Raw genomic sequence first — 22,193 nt, forward strand, 5'->3', positions numbered from 1 at the left:
GAGTTCAAGACCAGCCTAGCAAACTTGGTGAAACCCCATCTCTACTAAAAATACAAAAATTAGCCGGATGTAGTGGCATGCACCTGTAGTCCCAGCTACTTGGGAGACTGAGGCAGGAGAATCGCTTGAACCCCTGAGGCGGAGGTTGCAGTAAGCCAAGATAGCACCAGTGCACTCCAGCCGGGTGACAAAGCAAGACTCCATAACAACAACAGCAACAACAACAAAGACCAGTGCTTGAGATATTTTCCAGACCTTGCACTTGATGAGATATTTTCCAGACCTTGCACTTGATGGATTAGCTGGCATCACCCAGATCAATAAACAGGCTCATCTGGTCTTGTGGCCCCCACCCAGGAATTGACTGAGTGCAAGAGGACAGTTTTGACTCCCTATGATTTCATCTCTGATTTGATCAATCAGCACTCCCCACTTTCCGATCCCCTACCCACCAAATTATCCTTAAAAAACTCGATACCTGAGTTTCAGGGTGACTGATTTGAGTAATAATAAACTCTGGTTTCCTATGCAGCTGGCTCTGCATTTATTAAACTCTTTATCTATTGCAATTCCCATGCCTTGATAAATCGGCTCTGTCTAGGCAGCGGGCAAGAAGAATCCGTCGGGTGGTTACACTTATATGGCAAAGAAAGTCACTATCGACTTCAGAAATTTGCAACAGAAGCCCATAGAAAGATAAGTCTCATCATGGAAAAGCCACAACAGAATAAATAAGAGTTAATTTATACCCAGACTTTTTTTTCAAGCAAAGGTTGACACTAGCAAAGCCTTTAAGGTTTGTTTCACTGATAACAAGCCATGAAGAAGTCATGTTTCTGAGATTTCTTGGAGGGTATAAGGTTGAGTGGGGTGTGAATGAGGAGTGGGGAACAGGGGAGACCTGGGAAAAGATTTATTTATTTGTGCATATAACAATGATTTCTGAGTACTTACATATGAGTCACTGAGTTGGGCTCTGAAATACAAGCAGAAAAAAAGATAAACACCGTCTTTGCCTTTGAGATACTTATAGTTTGGTGGGAAAAGTAGAAAGGACAAAGGAGTTTAGAGTAATCTGGGTAAACAAAGGAAAGTGAGCATCCCTGCAAGGGACAACTAACTCCTTTCAGATAAGTCAGAGAAGGTTCCTGGAGGAAAAATTGGCTAAAGCTGAAATTGTAAGGATGACAAACATCAAAGAAGAGGGAAGAGTGTTCGTAAGGGAAGAAATTGCACGGGGGAAAAGCTCAGAACTGAGAGAGTGTAAGCATGGAGTATTTAAGGAGAAGAAAGTCCGGGCATGGTGGTTCACACCTGTAATCCCAGCACTTTGGGAGGGCAAGGTGGGCGGATCACCTGAGGTCTGGAGTTCGAGACAAGCCTGACCAACATGGTGAAAACCCATCTCTACTAAAAATAAAAAAATTATCTGGGCATGGTGGCACATGCCTGTAATCCCAGCTGCTCAGGAGGCTGAGGCAGGAGAATTGTTTGAACCCGGGAGGCAGAGGTCGCAGTGAGCTGAGATCGTGCCACTGCACTCTAACCTGGGTAACAGAGTGAGACTCCATCTAAAAAAAAAAAAAAAAAAAGAAAAGAAAAGAAAACAGTGTATAGGTAAAATAATTATCTTAAGTCCAGGACTCCTAATTTATGGGTTATTATTCCAGTGTAGGCATCGATAAGAGGCTATGAGTATACACTACTCTTTCAAGAAAATGGTGACAGGGGAAAATAGCCTTCAGTTTTGTTAAATTTTATAGGAGGTCATTGATTTGGTCTGACCTCCTGCAGTAGGCCCCAGCAGGCCAGGTCAAATCAGAACTGAGTTACTTGTGCTAAGTGCCACATAATCAAACTGAACTTTGAAACAAGCCCATCTTCCAGAAAACGGGAGATTCCTATCAATCTAAGTAAATATAATAAGGAAGTCTCCTCTGTTTTAACTCTACAAGGAAAGTAACTTTGAAATGATCGATTTGCAGGGCCGGGTGCGGTGGCTCACGGCTGTAATCACAGCACTTTGGGAGGCCCAGGCAGGAAAATCACTTGAGGTCAGGCGTTCAAGACTAGTCTGGCCAACATGGCAAAACTCTGTCTCTACTAGAAACACAAAAATTAGCCGGGCATGGTGGTACATGCCTGTGATCCAGGTACTAGGGAGGCTGACACACAAGAATTGCTTTAACTCGGGAGGCCGAAGTTGAGATCGCACCGGGGCACTCCAGCCTGGACAACAGAGTAAGACTGTCTCAGAAAAAAAAAAAAAAAAAAGGAACCATCAATTTGTTTTTTATTCTTTCTGCATTGTTTAGCTCCTTTTCTGCCTACGAAGCCAACATTGTCTGCTCAGCTCATTGGAACATTCAATTTTATAGAATGAGATGTTGCCCGATTCTAGAATTATAAACAAAAGCCAATTAGATCTTTAAGCTAAATCTTAATTTTGTAATTTTGTCTTTAGATAGTCTCTTTTTTGTGGTCCTGCAGTTGTGGCAGTTATGTAGTTATCTGCATGCATCAGAATATTAAAATATTTTCATCCTTATCTCTAATTTCTACTTTTCATATTTTTAAAATGTAGACATTTAAGTTTATTTATTTATTTATTAAAACTGTTTGGTAGAGACAAGGTCTCCACTGTGTTGCCTAGGTGGGTCTTGAACTCCTTGCCTCAAGTAATCCTCTCATCTTGGCCTCCCAAAGCAGTGGGATTACAAGGGCATGCAACCCCACCCTCTCCAAGACATTGAATTTTTTTTTTTTTTTTTTTTTGAGACGGAGTTTTGCTCTCGTTGCCCAGGCTGGAGTGCAATGGCACGATCTCGGCTCACCACAACCTCTGCCTTCTGGGTTCAAGTGATTCTCCTGCCTCAGTCTCCCGAGTAGCTGCAATTACAGGCTGCACCACCATGCTCAACCTCGGGAGATCCTCCTGCTTTGGTCTCCCAAAGTGCTGGGATTACAGGCGTGAGCCACGGAGCCCAGCCGAATTTTTTTTTTTTTTTTTTTAAAGACAGGGTCTAGCTCTGTTGCCCAGGTTAGAGTGCAGTGGCGAGAACATGGCTAACTGCAGCCTTGACCTCTCAGGCTCAAGCAATTCTGCCACCTCAGCCCCCCAACTACCTGGACCTACAGGCATGTGCCACCATGCCTAGCTAATTAAAAATTTTTTTTTTCTTGTAGAGACAGGGTCTCCCTACGTTGCCCAGGCTGGTCTCGAACTCCTGGCCTCAAGTGATCAGTCTCAGCCTCCCAAAGTGCTGGAACTACAGGCATGAGCCACCGCGCCCGGCCAACATTTAAATTTTTGAATATTTTTTCTGTTCCCTTAGTGTTTACCAAGCACGTTTATCGACAAGCCTCCTCAGGAAAACTGCCCAATATAACCACACGTGGCAAGCCTCGTTGTCAGGACAAAAGCCTCAGTCAACATGGCCGCGACGGGCTTCCATTGCCCTTCGCTGCCCTCAGTAAGGATGGCTCCGGTGACTTCCTTCGAACCTCACATTTCCCATAACAAAGATGGCGCCATTGCTTCCGCGTTCCGGTTGCGGATGGTGAGTGTATTGGGGGGCTTGGCGGCTTTTCTCGTCAGTTTTCTGAAGCGCTTTGGAGAGAGGTAAGCGGGAGGTGGGGGTGGGGGGGTTGGAGTGGTGGGGGTAGGGGTCACAGCAATGCCTCTGATCGTTATCTCTCAATTAGGAAGTTATGGAGGCTTTCCTTGGCATGTCAGGATTTCCTGTTAGCTCTCCACCCCTTCCGCCCCAACACACGGTCTCTGCAGCCTCTGCTTTGGGGAATCGTGGAAATTTGTGGGTAGTAAGTATGGATAAGCTTCTTTTTTAAAAAACAAAAATTTTTTTTCAGTGACTTGCCACTTCAAGAGGTTCTGCCAAAAAAACAAACAAACAAACAAAAAACCCCCAGCTTTCTTGGGAAATGTATATTCACATACCATGTAAAGTTTGCCCAGTTAAAGCGTAAAAAAAAATCAAGCCGAGCATAGTGGCATTCGCCTGTAGTCCCAACTGCTCAGGAGACTGAGGTGGGAGGATCGCTTGTGCCCCGGAGTTCCAGGCTGCAGTGAGCCGAGATCGCGCCACTGCACTCCAGCCTGGGAGACAGAGCAAGACAACGTACCTAAAAATAAATAATAAAGTGTAACATTAAGAGTTTTTTTGTCGTTGTTGAGAGAATTGTGCATCTATTACTGTGATCTCATTTTAGAATACTTTCATCACCCCAAGGAAAAATTCTGCCTCCAGTAGCAGTCATTCTACATTCACCACGTCCACTCCACCCCAAGTCCTAGACAATTGCTAGTATACTTTCTGTGTGTATGGCCTTGCCACTTTGCACGTTTAATATAAATGAAATCATACAGTGTGACTGGCTTCTTTCATTAAGTATAATGTCAACGTTTTTGTGACTAGCTTATTTCATGACTTTTTTTTTTTTGAATCAGAGCCTCATGAGTCTCACTCAGGCTGGACTCACTCCCAGGCTGGAGTGCAGTGTCAGGATCTCGGCTCACTGCATCCTCTGCCGCCCGGGTTCAAGCTAGTCTCCTGCCTCAGTCTCCTGAGTAGCTGGAACTACAGGCGCCTGCCACCACGTTCGGCTAATTTTTGTATTTTTAGTAGAGACGGGGTTTCACCATCTTGGCCAGGCTGGTCTTGAACTTCTCAGCTCTTGATCAACCTGCCTCAGCCTCCCAAAGTGCTGAGATTACAGGTGAGAGCCACTATGCCCGGCCGACTATCTTCTTATACTATGTATAATATTTTCAAAGCTTGTCTTTGCAGCATCTGTCAGACTGTTAGCTGATAAATAAAACTCTGTAAACTACTTTAAAGCAGTTTATTCTGAGCCAGTATGAGTTACCTTGGCCCAGAGAGAAAACACAAACCCAAAAAGCCTTGAGTAAGTGATCCCGAGGCAGTTGGGTTATAGTTTGTTTTTTTACATTTTAGGGAGACAGGAGTTACAGGCAAAGACATAAATCAATACATGGAAGGTATACAGTGGTTAGACCCAAAAAGGCGGATATCTCAATGGGTGGTCTTAGAAGTCATAGGTGGATTTTAGGGGTTCTTTAGCTGACAGTTGCTTGAGAGACTTAAGCTTTGTCTAAAGACTTGAAGTCAGTAGAAAAGAATGCTTGAACTAAGATAAGGGAGTTGTGTTTTTCAAGGTCCTTGTTACGCAGTTGAAGCGTGAGTAGCAGCCTCAGAGAATAGATGGGCCAGGCGCGGTGAATAGATGGGCTGGGCTCCAAGGCTCACGCCTCTAATCTCAACACTTTGTCAGGCTGAGGCAGGCCAATCACTTGAGGTCAGGAGTTCAAGACCAGCCTGGCCAACGTGGTGAAACACCATCTCTACTAAAAATACAAAAATTAGCCAGGCACGGTGGCATGCGCCTGTAATCCAGCTACTTGGGAGGCTGAGGCACAAGAATTGCTTGGACAATTCTTGAGGAGACAAAGGTTGCAGTGAGCCAAGATCATGCTACTGCACTCTAGCCTGGATGACAGAGTGAGACTCCATCTCCAAAAAAAAAAAAAAAAAGAGAATAGACAGTAAATGTCTCTTTTTGGAAAGTTAAGTGTCAGAATTAATCTTTCCTGGATATGGGAAAGGCCTAGAAAAGGAAATCCTGGCTGCATTAATGGAGCGTCTCTGTAGATGCAAATTTCTGTTACAAAAGACAGCTTTGTAGCTTTGTAGGGCCATTTCAAAATACGTCAAAGAAATATATTTTGGGCTTTTTTTTTGAGACAGAGTCTTGCTCTGTCAACCAAACTGGAGTTCAGTAGCGCGATCTCAGCTCTGCACCCTCTACTTCCTGGGTTCAAGCAGTTCTCCACCTCAGCCTCCGGAGCAGCTGGGATTACAGGTGCGCACCACTACGCCTGACTAATTTTTGTATTTTGTTTGTTTGTTTGTTTTTGAGACGGAGTCTTGCCCTGTCACCTAGGCTGTAGTGCAGTGGCACAATCTCAGCTCACTGCAACCTCCACCTCCTGAGTTCAAGCGATTCTCCTGCCTCAGCCTACCGAGTAGCTGGGATTACAGGCACGCATCGCCATGCCCAGCTAATTTTTTGTATTTTCAATAGAGACGGGGTTTCACCATGTTGGCCAGGCTGGTCTCAAACTCCTGACCTCAAGTGCTTCACCCACCTCTGCCTCCCAAAGTGCTGGGTTTACAGGTGTGAGCCATCACACCCGGCCTACATAAAATGTTTTTATTTCCTTCAGGGTTTGATATCTGTCATGTGATGCTATGCCAGTGTCAGGTTGGAAGGTAAGCAACATTATACCAGTTTAATAAAAAAAAAAAAAAACCCATTTAACAAAATGTTATAGTCTGTAGGGTGTATCCTAACCTATGTCTTGCATGGCCTAGGTCTTGTTTATAATTTGGTATCTTTGTTAGCTATATATATAAATATAAAACATAGAGACAAGGTCTTGCCATGTGGCCCAGGCTGGTGTCGAACTCTTGGTCTCAAATGATCCTCTCACCTCGGCCTCCCAAAGTGATACAGAAGCTAAAAGAAACTAATTAGGCAGTTAGCGAGGGTTAGCGAATCCTTGGTAAAGTTTTCTTTTTAATAAAAAGCAGCCCCCAAATAATTTCTAAAAAAAAGCAGCCTGAAAAATCAAGCTGCAAGCATAGATGAACAAGCTGGAAGCTTGCGTGGGTAAATGCCGGCAGCTGTGCCAATAGAAAAGGGCTGGATGCCAGGTATATTCAACATGGAGGTTTCCTCTTCCCTTTTCTTTGTCGCCACATGTACAAGCAACATGGCACTGGCCAGGTTAAAACTATTTGTATAATAAAAGATTAGGGTGGGATGTCTAGCCTCTTCGCATGCTTTGTAAAAGGCACACCTGCTCCAACCAACCCTCTGTGCCCCGTGTAAATCAGATACTGGCTCCTCAAGCTCATCTCTAAAACCAACCTCATCTTGCCCCAAACAGGGGAGATCCGTTTGGAACCCCCTGCCCCGCTGCATGGGAGAGCTTTTCTCTTTTGCCTATTAAACTTTCCTCTCTTAAACACACTCTTTGTGTGTTCATGTCTTTGATTTCCTTGGCGTGAGACGGTGAACCTCGGGTATTACCCCAGACAAGCAATGCCACTTCAGAAGTGCTGGGATTACAGGCGTCAGCCACCACACCTAGGCATAGTTTGGTATCTTATTGCCACAGAGAGTCCGTTTGGTCAGTCATATGATTTTTTTTTTTTTTTTTTCTTGAGACAGTGTCTCGCTCTGTCACCCAGGCTGGAATGCAGTGGTGTGACCTCAGCTCACTGCAGCCCCAACCTCCTGGGCTCAAGCAATCCTCCCATCTCAGCCTTCTGAGTAGCTGGGACTACAGGCATGCACCACCATGCCTGGCTAGTTTTTGTATTTTTTGTAGAGTCAGGTTTTCACCATGTTGCCCAGGCTGGTCTTGAACTCCTGGGCTTAAGTGATCTTCCTGCCTCAGCCTCCCAAAGTGCTGGGACTAGAGGTGTCAGCCCCTGCACCTGACCATGATCTCTATTTTAACATTCATGTTGGTCAGCTGTTCTGCCTAAACTCCAAAAAGAGGTGGGTATAACGAGGTATGTCTAACCTCCTTTCCCATTGTTGATGAAAGAGCCAAACTCTGTAAAATATTTAAAGAGGTTTATTCTGAGCCAAATATGAATGACCATAGCCCGTAACACAGCATCAGGAGGTCCTGAGAACTTGTGCCCAAGGTAGTTAGATTACAGCTTGGTTTTATACATTTTAGGCCTCAAAATGTATAAATGTTTGGGGAGAGAGTTTCAGGTCATAGGTGAATTCAAACTGATTGGAAATTGGTTGCTTTGCCTGAAGTGTTGAAATCAGCATAAAGAAATGTTTGAGTTGGGCGGGGCATGGTGGCTCACACCTGTAATCCCAGCACTTTGGGAGGCCAAGGTGGGCGGATCACCTGAGGTCAGAAGTTCAAGACTAGCCTGGCCAACATGGTGAAACCCCATCTCTACTAAAAATACAAAAATTAGCTGGGCGTGGTGATACATGCCTGTAATTCCAGCTACTCGGGAGGCTGAGGCAGGAGAATCGGTTAAACCTGGGAGGCAGAGGTTGCAGTGAGCTGAGATCACACCACTGCACTACAGCCTGGGTAACAGAGCGAGACCTTGTCTCAAAAAAAAAAAAAGAAAAAACAAAAAGAAAAGAAATGCTTGAGTTAAGATAAGGGAGGTTGTGGAAGCCAAGGTTCCTGTTGTATAGATGAAGCCTCTAAGTAGCAGGCTTTAGAGAGAATAGGTGCTAAATATGTCTTATGAGGCCTTAAAAGAGTCTTCTGGATGAGACCTACTAAGACAGGGGTCCTCAATCCCTGAGGATTTTCAAATGTTAAAACAACTTTGAATTTCTGGGATTAGGTCTATGTAGTCATAGAATATGATCCTCTTATATGTTGCTAGATTTGATTTCTTGCGCCATCTTTTTCTGATTTTGATGTCAGGGTAATACAGGATGCACAGAGTGAATTGAGAAGCGTTCCCTCCTCTTCCATATGTTAGAAGCGTTATCCAGGAGAGGGAGATGCACTTCTGCTGGAAGAAAGGACAAGTGCAGTGGTGGGAGGAAGCAGGGTATATTGGAGAATCTGAAGGAAATCCATTATGTCAGATGCAGGGTCAGTGAGGGGGTCCGAGGTACAAGCTAAGGTGGAGGGATTTGGGCTAGAGATGTTTCTTGGTGGTAATGAATGTCTCAGAGAAGGAAAGGAAAGGAAAGGAGTGAGCTTTGGGCCAAGTATTTTATTTTTATTTTTATTGTGAGACGGAGTCTTGCTCTGTTGCCGAGATTGGAATGCAATGGCACGATCTCGGCTCACTGCAACCTCCACCCCCGGGTTCAAGCCATTCTCCTGCCTCAGCCTCCCGAGTAGCTGGGATTACAGGTGCCCACCACCATGCCTGGCTAATTTTTGTATTTTTAGTAGAGACAGGGTTTCACCCTCTTGGTCAGGCTGGTCTCGAACTGCTGACCTCGTGATCCACCAACCTCGGCCTCCCAAAGTGCTGGGATTACAGGTGCCCACAGCGCCCAGCCTCAGGCCACGTCTTAAGGAAGTCCATTTTGAGATGGAGGATAGAAACAGGCAAAGAGGTGGGAGGACGGTTTGGGGAAGGTCATCCTGAAAAGAAAAGAAGTATCTAGAAGTTATGAGTTGAGGAAATGAGCCAATTGTGGGGTCTTTTGCGATGTTTGTGGAGGGGAGAGGAGACTGGCTGTGAGGAGAGCAGATGTCAGATTTTTTTTTTTCTTTCTTTCTCATCTGTCTTGACACTGTTTTTTTTTTTTTGAGATGGAGTCTTGCACTGTCCACCGGGCTGGAATGCAGTGGCGTGATCTCAGCTCACTGCAACCTCTGCCTCCCGGCTTCAAGCGATTCTCCTGCCTCAGCCTCCCAAGTAGCTGGGATTGCAGGTGCCTGCCACCATACCCAGCTAATTTTTGGTATTTTTAGTAGAGTCGGGGTTCCACTGTGTTGGCCAGGCTGGTCTCAAACTCTTGACCTCGTGATCTGCCCTCCTTGGCCTCCCAAAGTGCTGGGATTATAGGCATGAGCCACCGCAGCCGGCTGACAACTTTTTTTAATTAATTTTTTTTGTGTGTGAAAGAGTCTTGCTCTATTGCCCAGGCTGGAATGCAATGGTGCAATCTCAACTCACTGCAACCTCTGCCTCCTGGCTTCAAGCGATTCTCGTGCCTCAGCCTTTTCAGTAGCTGGGATTATGGGCGTGCACCACCACGCCCAGATAATTTTTTGTATTTTTAGTAGAGATGGGATTTCGCCATGTTGGCAAGGCTGGTCTCGAACTTCTGGCCCCAAGTGATCCATCCACCTTGGCCTCCCAAAGTGCTGGGATTATGGTCTAAAAATTTTTTAGATAGGGTGTAGCTCTGCTACTCAGGCCGGAGTACAGTGGCATAATCACAGCTGACTATAGCCTCGACTTCCTGAGCTCGAGTGATCCACCTCAGCCTCCTGAATCTGAGTAGCTGGGAGTACAGGTGCATGCCTTTTTTTTTTTTTTGTAGAGATGAAGTTTCACCATGTTGCCTAGGCTGGTCTCAAATTCTTGGGCTTAAGCAATCTACTTGCCTTGGCTTCCCAAATTGCTAGGATTGAAGGCATGAGCCACTGTGCCCAGCCAACTTTTTATTTTAATATAATTTTATATCTAAAAAAAATTCATGACTAGTACAACGAATTCCCAAATAATGTTTTCCAGATTCGCCAGTTATCTACACTTGCACCATTTAACCATTTACTTTATCATTCTCTGTCTCTGTATTTTTATATACACACACACATACATGTACATCTATATTTGACAGTATATTGCAGATATCATGTCTCCTTATCTTTAAATATTTCAGTGGCATTTCCAATGAACGTCCTCTTTTTTGTTGAAAATGGGGGAGATTTGGGTATGTAGAAGGGTTTAAGTGAAAGGTCTAGTCGAACAGAAAAGAGAGAAAGGATTGTTGTTGCTGAAGGCTTCTGGAAAGGTCCAGAGAGTGGGATGTAAAACCCAGGGGTGTGTGTGTGAGAGGGCTTTTGCTAGGGGAGGGTCAGCTCTGCAGTTGCAAGGAGAGGTGAAGTGGAGTGCAGGTGTGGGAGCCTTTGTTATGTTTGGTAGGGGAGGTTAGGAAGTTCCTCTCTGCTGGCTTTTTTGTGTGTGAATTAAGAACCAAGATGAGGCCCGGCTCGGTGGCTCACACCTGTAATCCCAACACTTTGAGAGGCCGAGACAGGTGGATCACCTAAGGTCAGGAGTTCAAGACCAGCCTGACCAACATGGCAAAACCCCATCTCTACTAAAAATACAAAAATTAGCCGGGCATGGTGGCATGCACCTGTAGTCCCAGCTACCTGGGAGGCTGAGGCAGGAGAATTGCTTGAGCCTGGGAGGAGGAGGTTGTAGTGAGCTGAGATTGTGCCACTGCACTCCAGCCTGGGTGCAAAAACAAAAACAAAAACAACCACCAAAGTGATTATGAAAAAGAGGAGGAAGATATGTGAGTGTTGGAGGAGGGTCTGCATTGAAGAAGAGTGGAGAAAACATGAAGTGGTCAAGGAGAAGAGAAGAGACAGTTATGAGATAAGGATTTTAGTATTCATTTAGTGAGACAGCCTGTTTCAGGTTGCCACTCATCATCTAGAGCACAGCCAATCTGCCCTGTTTGGTGACTCACATGGAGAGTGGGGAGGTGGTTGAGTTTGTCTAGGCTGGGGTTTTGCCAAAGGGGTGTGATGAAAAGACAAAATGGGGAAGGGGAGGGAAGTTTAGGACACTAACAAGATTTTGGATCATAGAACATACTAGATAAGGATGAAAGAAGCTGCAGCCATAAAAAAGAATGAGTTCATGTCCTTTGCAGGGACATGGATGAAGCTGGAAGCCATCATTCTCAACAAACTAACACAGAACAGAAAACCATACACCACATGTTCTCACTCATAAGTGGGAGTTGAACAATGAGAACACATGGACACAGGGAGGGGAACAACACACATGGGGGCCTGTTCGGGGTTGGGGTCAAGGGGAAAGAGAGCATTAAGACAAATATCTAATGCATACAGGGCTTAAAACCTAGATGACGGGTTGATAGGTGTAGTAAACCACCATGGCACGTGTATACCTATGTAACAAACCTGCACCTTCTGCACATGTATCCCAGGACTTAAAGTAAAATTTAAAAAAAAATAAAAATAAAAAAGGATGAAAGAAGCAAAGTGGCCACTGGATGGGAAACAGAGGAGCAAGTGAACTAGAGGCAGGCTGAGAAGATAGGAGCCTATACTTTGTTTCTTAATGATTACTATTTTACTTATCTGAGCTAGCCATTAGTGAGCCACAGATACTGTACTAAATATTTTTCATGTATTAATTTCTTTTTTTTTTGTTTGTTGTGAGATGGAGTCTCGCTTTGTCACCCAGGCTGGAGTGCAGTGGTGTGATATCGGCTCACTGCAACCTCCGCTTCCCAGGTTCAAGTGATTCTCCTGCCTCAGCCACCCGAGTAGCTGGGATTACAGGTGCACGCCACCGCTACCGGCTAATTTTTGTATTTTTAGTAGAGATGGGGTTTCACCATGTTGGCCAGGCTTGTCTTGAACTACGGACCTCAAGTGATCCGCCCGCCTTGGCCTACCAAAGTGCTGAAATTACAGGCATGAGCCACTGTGCCTGGCCTCATGTATTAATTTCTTATAATTCTTATGATAACTCTAGAAGGTAAGTATTTTTTTTTTTTTTCACTAAAAATTACGGTGGCTCACACCTGTAATCCTAGCACTTTGGGAGGCTGAGGTGGGTGGATCACCTGAGGTCAGGAGTTCAAGACCAGACTGACCAACATGGTGAAACCTCATCTCTACTAAAAATACAAAATTTAGCTGGGTGTGGTGGTGGGCACCTGTAATCCCAGCTACTCGGGAGGCTGAGGCAAGAGAATTGCTTGAACCTGGGAGGCAGAGGTTGCAGTGAGCCGAGATCACACCACAGCCTGAGTGACAGTGAGACTCTGTCTCAGAAAAAAAAAAAAAAAACAACCAACTTTTATTTATTGACACCAGTTTTGGTTTAGAAATACCTTCTCTCTTTAGATTTTTCACAACATGCATTTAAAGGAAGGGAATTAGAAATAAATAAATAGCAAACTGATTCCTAAGTCACTTCTAAACTCACCCTAGCCCAAATTAACCCCACAGGCCCACTGGATCTAGGAGTCCAGCCATATTGTCGGAGTGGGTAATGATGTAGAGGGGTGAACATTTGGCCGATGGCAGAAATAAAGTGAGCAAACCAGCAGGTACATTTATTTATTTATTTATTTATTTATTTTTTTTTTTTTTTGAGACGGAGTCTCGCTCTGTCACCCAGGCTGGAGTGCAGTGGCCGGATCTCAGCTCACTGCAAGCTCCGCCTCCCGGGTTCACGCCATTCTCCTGCCTCAGCCTCCCGAGTAGCTGGGACTACAGGCGCCCGCCGCCACGCCCGGCTAAGTTTTTGTATTTTTAGTAGAGACGGGGTTTCACCGTGTTAGCCAGGATGGTCTCGATCTCCTGACCTCGTGATCCGCCCGTCTCGGCCTCCCAAAGTGCTGGGATTACAGGCTTGAGCCACCGCGCCCGGCCACCAGCAGGTACATTTAATAACAAAAATGTTTGCTTTCTCGCCTGCAGGGTTTGGGGACCAGTGCCTGCTGAACACTTTTTGGGTACTTGCTGAGTCCCTTGGCTATTGTGGGGGAGGCACTTGTCATTTCCTGCCATATGAAGGCAGCAGGCTGTGAAAGAGAAAGAAAAATAGCACCACAGGCCGGGTGCAGTGGCTCACATCTGTAATCCCAGCACTTTGGGAGGCCGAGGCGGGTGGATCACGAGGTCAGGAGATCAAGACCATCCTGGCTAACATGGTGAAAGCCTGTCTCTACTAAAACACAAAAAATTAGCTGGGCGTGGTAGTGCGCACCTGTAGTCCCAGCTACTCGGGAGGCTGAGGCAAGGGAATCACTTGAACCCGGGAGGCAGAGGTTGCAGTGAGCCAAGATTGCGCCACTGTACTCAAGCCTGGAGACAGAGCGAGACCCCATCTCAAAATAAAAATAAAAATAAAAAAGAATAGCACCTCATGCCACGAAGAAGTGTATCTGTGGCTGGGCACAGTGGCTCACTCCTATAATCCCAGCACTTTGGAAGGCCGAGGTGGGTGGATCACCTGAGGTCGGGAGTTTGAGACCAGCCTGACCAACATGCAGAAACCCCATCTCTACTAAAAACACAGAATTAGCCAGGCGTGGTGGCGCGTGCCTGTAATCCCAGCTACTCCGGAGGTTGACGCAGGAGAATCGCTTGAACCTGGGAGGCAGAGGTTGCACCATTGCACTCCAGCCTAGGCAACAAGAGCGACACTCCATCTCAAAAAAAAAAAAAAAAAAAAAAAGAGAGAGAGAGAGACAAAGAAATGTGCCTGTAAGATAAGTATTATCATTGTAAAAGGAAAATAAAAACTCAGGACTCCAGTTCACTCTGCCAGAGGAAAAAAGCTGAAAGCTGAGTCATACAAGAAGCTGTCTTTCCTTTTGTTCCTAAGCAGAATACTACAGTTAAAAGGTTAAATATCTCCACGGGTAGCTACTGTATGTTCATCTTATCTTCTGTAAAGTGTCCATTTACTGAGCATGAGACCACTGTGTAATTAACGATTCTCCTGCCTGCTCCTTTTCTCTTGTGACACATGGATGACCATACCCTCCCTCTTTCCCCTTAGCCCACTTTTCCCCTTTAAATATTGAAGCCCTCAAATTCATCTTTGGAGAAAGGGCACAGACCACAGACAGTTTCTGTGATTCTGTCTTTATTTCTTCTGGGCATGTCCTTAGCCTCAGCAAAATAAACTTCTAAATTAATTGAGACTTGTCTCAGATACTTTTTAGTTTATATCATCAAGCCATTTTATAGACAAGGAAACTGGCGGGGTGCAATGGCTCACACCCACAATCCCAGCACTTTGAGAGGCCAAGGTGGGCGGATCACTTGAGGTCAGGCGTTCAAGATCAGCTTGGCCAACATGGTGAAACCCGTCTTTACTAAAAAAAAATAGAAAAATTGACTGGGCATGGTGGCACGCACCTGTAATGCCAGCTACTCAGGAGGGTGAGGCAGGATAATTGCTTGAACCCAGGAGGCAGAGGTTGCAGTAAGCCGAGATCGTGCCACTGCACTCCAGCCTGGGTGACAGAACAAGACTCTGTCTCAAAATATATATATGTATATATATTTCCTTGTCTATTTATAGAACAGGTTAAGTGACTTGTCCAAGGTGACACAGCTAAAAAGTGACAGCAGGGGTTCAAACCCATTCTCTTTAACTCCACAAATGAGTATGGTTCTCCAATTCATGCTTCCTTCAGCTAACAGAGTGAGTGTTCAAAAATGCAGATTGTAAAGGCCAGGCAAGGTGGCTCATGCCTGTAATTCCAGCACTTTGGGAAGCCAGAGTGGGAAGATGGCTGGCCTGAGTCCAGGAATTCAAGACCAGCCTGGGCAATATAGTGAGACCTTGTCTCAAAAAAAAAAAAAAAGCCAAATGTGGTGTCTCATGCCTGCAGTCCCAACTACTCAGGAAGCTGAGATGGGAGGATCACTTGAGCCCAGGAGGTTGAGGCTGTAGTCAGCTCTGATCATGCCACTGCACTCCAGCCTGGGCATCAGAGCTTTAATTAAGATATAAATGGAAATACGTGTTTTAAAAATATGATGAATTGATGAGTAGATAGAAAGTTGGATAGATGGATAGTTGTGTGATGAAGCAAATCATAGTAAGAGTCTGGGGGTAGCTCTATGGATGTCTGAAACTTTTCGTGTAAAATATTTGGAGGTAAGTGGCTGAATGGAAGATAAATAAGTGAAGTTAAATCACTTCTTCTGTGTGCACCTTGATTGACTTGTATTTGTAGGTCTGTGAGAATCTGTAGAGTAATAGAAGAATGGCTGTTTCCTCCTGGTAAACAGGTTTTTATGCACTATACTTAAAGATTTCTTGTGCCTGCAACCCAGGGCATCCTGGACTCTCCAGTATCGAAAAAGAATGTTTATTTATTTATTTATTTATTTATTATTTTAATTTTTTTTACAGACAAGGTCTTGCTATATTGCCCAGGCTGGTCTTGAACTCCTGGCCTCAAGCGATCCTCCCAACTTGGCCTCCCAAAGTGCTGGGACTACAGGTGTGAGCCACTGTGCCCAGAAAAAAAAAAAGAATATTTCGATTGCATAGTTCAATAACTTTTTTTCATATTTGTTTATTTATTTATTTTTTGAGACAGAGTCTCACTCTGTTACTCAAGCTGGAGTGCAGTGGCACGATCTCGGCTCACTGCAACCGCTGCCTCCTGGGTTCAAGTGATTCTTTCGCCTGAGCCTCCAAAGTAGCTGAGACTACAGATGCGCACCTCACCACGCCTGGCTAATTTTTTTTGTAATTTTAGTAGAGACGGGGTTTCACCATGTTGGCCAGGGTGGTCTCAAACTCCTGACTTTGTGATCCACCCACCTTGGCATCCCAAAGTGCTGGGATTACAGGTGTGAGCCACCGTGCCAGGCCATGTAATTAAATCACCCTTAAGAGACGAAAATAAGCATTTCTAGAGAAGGAAGTTGAACCACATTATCAAAAGTTTTGGGACAAAGGATAATCATTGCATTCTGCTTGCCGGCCCAAGATTGTTCACACCACAAGAAGGGTTTAATCTGCCTCCACTGCTGGTTTTTCACCTCTGTGCAACTTCACTGAGTCCCAAATAATGTATTTTATATGCACAAATCCTTTTTTTTTTTTTTTTAAAGTAGAGACAGAGTTTCACCTTGTTGGCCAGGCTGGTTTCAAACTTCTGACCTCAGGTGATCTGCTTGCCTCGGCCTTCCAAAGTGCTGGGATTACAGGCTTGAGCCACCGCGCCCGGCCGGTCATTTTTTTTTTTTGAGATGGAGTCTTGCTCTGTCATACAGGCTGGAGCGCAGTGGCACAATCTTGGCTCAATGCAACTTCTGCCTCCCAGATTCAAGTGATTCTCCTGCCTCAGCCTCCCAAGTAGCTGGGACTACAGGCGTGCACCACCACACCCAGCTAATTTTTTATTTTTATTTTTATTTTTAGTGGAGACAGGGTCTCAATATGTTGGCCAGGCTGGTCTCAAACTCCTGACCTCACGTGATCCACCCCGTGATCCATCTCGGGGTCCCAAAGTGCTGGGATTACAGACGTCAGCTACTGCACCCAGCCGACATGTCTTCTTTTTATGGTCCAGTTCCCAGTTTGTGATGTATTTGGCATTTAAGTGATTCTGAAAACAAAGAAAATATAGGTATCACATCAATGTGCTATTTGTTTTCAAAAAGGATTCCATTCATTTCATATCACTGTTGCCACTCTCAGTTGATGGTTGATTTCAAGGCACCTTTGCAGGCAGGCAGGATATGCCAGCATCATTCACTGACCTGTTTGTTCCCCTTCCAGAAGCCTCCAGAGCAGAGTGTTAGGTAACATGAAGGGAGAAGGGGGAGACAAAGTTGCCTGGTGCGGAGGTGTTTGCTGAAGCTTCAGGCTTGGTTGGCTAATATAGAACCTGTGAAAAGACAGGATGTTCTTGCTTCTTTAGGAACCTTGATCACTCCATTCCTTTCAGGAGCAATCAGCTGATAGCTTGGCTCACTCTCTGCCTGAGTGAATGTGCACAACAGCATGTGACTGGGTGTCCTCAAACAAAAAGATCTTGCCAGGTCTCACTGTTGATTTGTTTTAATATACCTCCTATCTTTGCCTAATCACGTGGTAGTTTAGGCTGCAGCACTGGGGCTGTGCAGACACAGGATGCTGGGAGGACTTTTGGCTGCATTCATCCTAGCTTAGCTTCTTTTGAGATGTGTTTCCCTGGGCAAGTGACTTTACTTCTCTCTGTGTCTGGGTCTGACTGTTAATAAGGGTACTGATAGGAGTACCTGCCTCATAGGGTTGTGACAGATGAAGCTCTTAGCACAATGCCTGGCCTCTAACAAGCATTCAGTAAATGGGAACTGCTCTTATGATTACGCTGCTCACGTTATTCTTAAATTACTTCTTTTTAAAATTAATTATATTTTTTCTCTTCTTATAGAGTTGGGGTCTGGCTATGTTGACCAGGTTGGCCTTGAACTCTTGGCCTCAAACAGTCCTGCCACTTCTGCCTCCCAAAGTACTAGGATTACAGGCTTGAGCCACCACGCCCAGCCTGAAATTACTTCTTTCATTCAAACATACGTTTTTGAGATCTTTGAAGTTCTGACTGTCATTTTAACAGCTGCATAGGATGCCATAATTTGGATATTGCCTCCTCTGAAAACTGTCTTTTCCTGTCACCTCTAACCCAGTTAATAAAAAAGCCGATCACTGAAACTGTCACTCCTTGTTGACTCTTAGCTCCTCTTTAACACATTTCTCCATTCACTTTGTCTTTTCTTTTCTTTTTCTTTTCTTTTCTTTTTTTTTTTTTTTTTTGAGACAGGGTCTCACTCCATCGCCCAAGCTGGAGTGCAGTGGCACAATCTCGCGTTACTGTATCCCCGACCGCCTGGCTCAAGCGATCTTCCCATCTCAGCCTCCTGAGTAGCTAGGACTACAGGCATGCACCACTCTGCCTGGCTACATACTTTTTAAAAATTTTTAGTAGATACAAGGTCTTGCTATGTTGCCCAGGCTGGTCTCAAACTCTTGAGCAGCAATCCTCCTACCTCCGCCTCCCAAAGTGGTAGCCACTGCACCCGGCCTCTTTATTCACTTATTAAGTTGTGCTCTCATTTCAGTGTGTAAATCTATTCTTAATATCTCTTAATCTATTCTTGACCCATGGGGCCCTGACCTCATTCACGTGCTCTTCTTGTCCCACCTGGACCACTGCAGGTGAGTGAATTCTTGTTCATGAGATTGCCTGCCACCAGGCCTAAGTGTGACAAGTTCACCTGCTACCCAGCTGCCAAATCTGCAAATCTGACCTGATAACTGCTCTGCATGTACACGGTGGCCCATGGCATTCATGACACCTGGTGCCAGCTATCATAAGAGTTATCGATGGCAGCAGCTTCTGAGTCAGAGAGTAATGGAGGGGTAGGGAACACCTAGTGAAATGTCCAAATGCTGACTCCACTAAGCCACCTTGGAGGCTTCCAGAGCTCAGCTAAAGAGTCTTTGTATCCAAGTTGCTGATAGCAGTCAGGCCTTCCCAGAGCTGGGTACAGGAGGAGAAGGGCTCTGTAGCCATCCAGCTGAGACCACAGAGTTTGTCCTTTCCCATTTATTCACTGAGTGATCAATTCTTTTTTTTTTTTTTTTTTTTTTTGAGACAGCGTCTCACTCTCTCACCCAGGCTAGAGTGCAGTAGTGTGATCTCGGCTGACTGCAACCTCTGCCTCCTGGGTTCAAGCGATTCTCGGGCCTCCACCTCCCGAGTAGCTGGGATTACAGGTGCATGCCACCATGCCCAGCTAATTTTATATTTTTAGTAGAGACGGAGTTTCACCATGTTGGCCAGACTGGTCTCAAACTCCTGACCTCAGGTGATCCGCCTGCCTTGGCCTCCCAAAGTGCTGGGATTACAGCATTTGAGCCACAACCCCCAGCCAATTCTCGACACTCACTTTAAACCCCCTGATACCCTGTGGCACTGTGCTTGTCCGAGCTGGTTCTTCCTGAGTTCACACTTTCCTCTGGCCATGGCTGGCCTGCCCCACGCTTGGGGAGAGCCTCTTCCAGAAAACCTCCTGCCCCTTCTGGGCTCTTCTGTCTTGACTCACTGTGTTAACAAGATACGTGTCTGTGTTTGGATCACTCCAAACTAGGAGGGAAGCGTCTGTGACATTCACAGACTTTGTGTTCCCAGTGCCTGACACCAGGCCCATCATATTAAATAATTGACTGACTGCATGTTTGAGTGACCCATAGAGGAAAATGCAAATCACCTGTAATCATATTACCCAGATAACTAGTGAAATTAATTCACTGGATATGCCCTTCTAGACATTTTTCCTCCTAGCTTTATCTAACAGTATTTCTCACACACACATCCTACACATGGCATTTTATTTTATATAATCTGGACCAAACCCTCCTTAATGTTTTAGAACCTTTTTACATTTAATGTATCGTGTGTATGTATGCATGTGGGCACGTTGGCTGGAAATCAAACCCAGATCAACTGCTTGGAAGGCAGCTATGCTCACCACATTTTTAATGTATCATGGACACTTTTATGAGTTACAAGGAAAGGCAACAACCTCTGATTACAACGTTCTTCCAAAAGTTTTCAGCAGAAAACACTATCAAGGATCCCCAAGCATTGAGATCTTCTACTTCATCAAGCATATCAGCAAATCCTTCTCCATCAACTTGTCTTGTTGCATGGATGATTTTCCCAACCTATCAATTTCAGGGAAGGCTTTAAAATCATTCACAACTTCTTCTCCATCAGTCCTTCCAGCAGGCATTTAGTTTGTGGTTTAATTCATCCATTGCAACTTTGATGAGTGCTATTGCATCAGCAGTAGTGAATGATTTCCAGCACTACATTATTTCCAGTTTACGATCTGCATCAATTGCTGTTTGAATGTGATCAAATACCAGGCAGATGTATGTGGCCTTGGGAAAATGAATGATGTCCTAGTCAAGCGGCTGAAGAAAAAGGTTGTATTTGCAGATAAAAATACAACCTCAGCATTTTCATGTTCATGGCAAACAGATTCAGGATGGCTGGGTACATTATCTATTATTAATAGGTCCTTAAATTCCAACCCTTCCTCTTTCAAATATTTTTTCACTTCTGGGAACCATTGATGCATTGGTGGAACCATTCTGTAAACAAGACAGCTGTCACCCATACTTTCTGATTATATGGCCAGAACACAAGCATAAATAAGTTTTGGTTTTGCTTTTGAGGGCACATGGGTTCTTTGCTCTGTACACCATGCTTGGCTTTATCATATGCCCTGCAGCGTTGCCACACAGTACGAGAGTTAATCTGTCTTTCCATGCTTTATGCCCTGGTGCTTCCTTTGCACTTTTATGAATTTAGGTTCTGTTGGTCATCTTCTTCCAGAAGAGGCCGGTCTTATTGCAATTGAAGACTTGCTGTGTATGATATCTTTTCTCCTTAATCTACTTCTTCAAGTCTGCCGAAAATGTGGCAGCAGCTTCTTCACTGGCAAATGCAACCTCTTTAGTAGTTTTTATGCTTTTCGGTCCAAACCTATTCTTGAATCTGTATAACTGTCCCTTGCTTGCAGTAAATGGCTTTTGGTGTCACTTGTTTCAGTGGATCCTTGCTGATGTCTTTGTGTAGGCTCCGTGCTTTCTGGTACAACACATTGCTGTCAGAACACCTTTCTGTTCATGTCTTCTACCCACAAATGTAATGCCTTTTCCATCTTAACTAAGCACTTATGTACTGTGGTCGTAACTCCATAACTTTTTTTTTTTTTTTTTTTTTTGAGACAGAGTCTTGCTCTGTATCCCAGGCTGGTGTGCAGTGGTGCGATCTCGGCTCACTGCAACCTTCATGTGGCTGTAACTTTTGCGGTTTGAGGTGTGTCATCAAGACTGACATGAATTTTTTTTTTTTTCCTTCTTCACAATTTCATGGATAGAAGATTCCTTGTTACAGTAGATCTTAGTAACCTAGGCATATGATTCTTTTCTTTCCTTATTGAGTTGAGAACTTTTACCTTTTTTTTTTTTTTTTTTGAGGTGGAGTTTGCCCAGGCTGGAGTGCAATGGCATGGTCTCGGCTCACTGCAACCTTCACTTCACAGGTTCAAGGAATTCTCTTGCCTCTGACTCCCAAGTAGCTGGGATTACAGGTGCCCACCACCACGCCTGGCTAATTTTTGTATTTTTAGTAGAGACGGGTTTCACCATGTTGGCTAGGCTAGTCTTGAACTCCTGACCTCAGGTGATCCACCCGCCTCAGCCTCCCAAAGTGCTGGGATTACAGGTGTGAGTCAGTGCGCCCAGTCAACTTTACCTTTTTGCCTAAAGAAAGTACTTTGTAGCCTATCTTTGGCATATCTGACTTGCCGGCATCACTACTCTTGTGTTTTGGGGCCATTAATAAGTAAAATAAGAGTTACTTGAACACAAGCACTGTGATACCACAACCGTCAATCTCATAACTGAGAAGGCTGCTGAATGACTAAGGGGCAGGTAGCATGTATAGTTCAGATACGCTGGACGGAGGGGTAATTAATGTCCCAGGTGGGACAGAGTAGGACAGCACGCGATTTCATCACAATACTCAGAATGGTGCACAATTGGAAACTTATCAATTGTTTGTTTCTGGAGTTTTCCATGTAATATTTTTGAACCATGGTTGAGTGAGATTAACTGAAACTGCAGAGAGCAAAATCACACATGAGGGGGGACTACTGTAAATCATTCCGATTTCACTGTTGTTTGACCTTTAAAATTTTTTGGGTGGGTATTGTGGCTCACACCCATAATCCCATCACTTTGGGAGGTGAGGTGGGAGGATTGCTTAAGCCTAGGAGTTCAAGACCAGCCTGGGCAACTTAGTGAGACCTGATCTCTACA

General features: G+C 44.8%; 1 protein-coding gene across 3 annotated transcripts in view; it reads left to right on the forward strand.

The window, feature by feature from the left end:
• The first annotated feature begins 3,530 nt into the window (after positions 1-3,530).
• Positions 3,531-22,193, forward strand: part of SHLD1 (shieldin complex subunit 1) — a 113,426-nt gene continuing 94,763 nt past the window's right edge. Inside the window, exons 1-2 of one of the 3 annotated variants that reach the window (XM_025400739.1) lie at positions 3,531-3,622; positions 15,717-15,807. Coding sequence is in view for 2 of the 3 variants with exons in the window: in XM_025400737.1 (XP_025256522.1) it covers positions 3,558-3,622 (65 nt within the window). In the remaining variant the exon portion in view is untranslated. The remainder of the gene's footprint in view (positions 3,623-15,716; positions 15,808-22,193) is intronic. The other 2 variants (XM_025400737.1, XM_025400740.1) reach the window with 2 other exon arrangements.

The sequence above is a fragment of the Theropithecus gelada genome, chromosome 10, assembly GCF_003255815.1.
Source record: "Theropithecus gelada isolate Dixy chromosome 10, Tgel_1.0, whole genome shotgun sequence".
Classification (NCBI taxonomy): domain Eukaryota; kingdom Metazoa; phylum Chordata; class Mammalia; order Primates; family Cercopithecidae; genus Theropithecus; species Theropithecus gelada.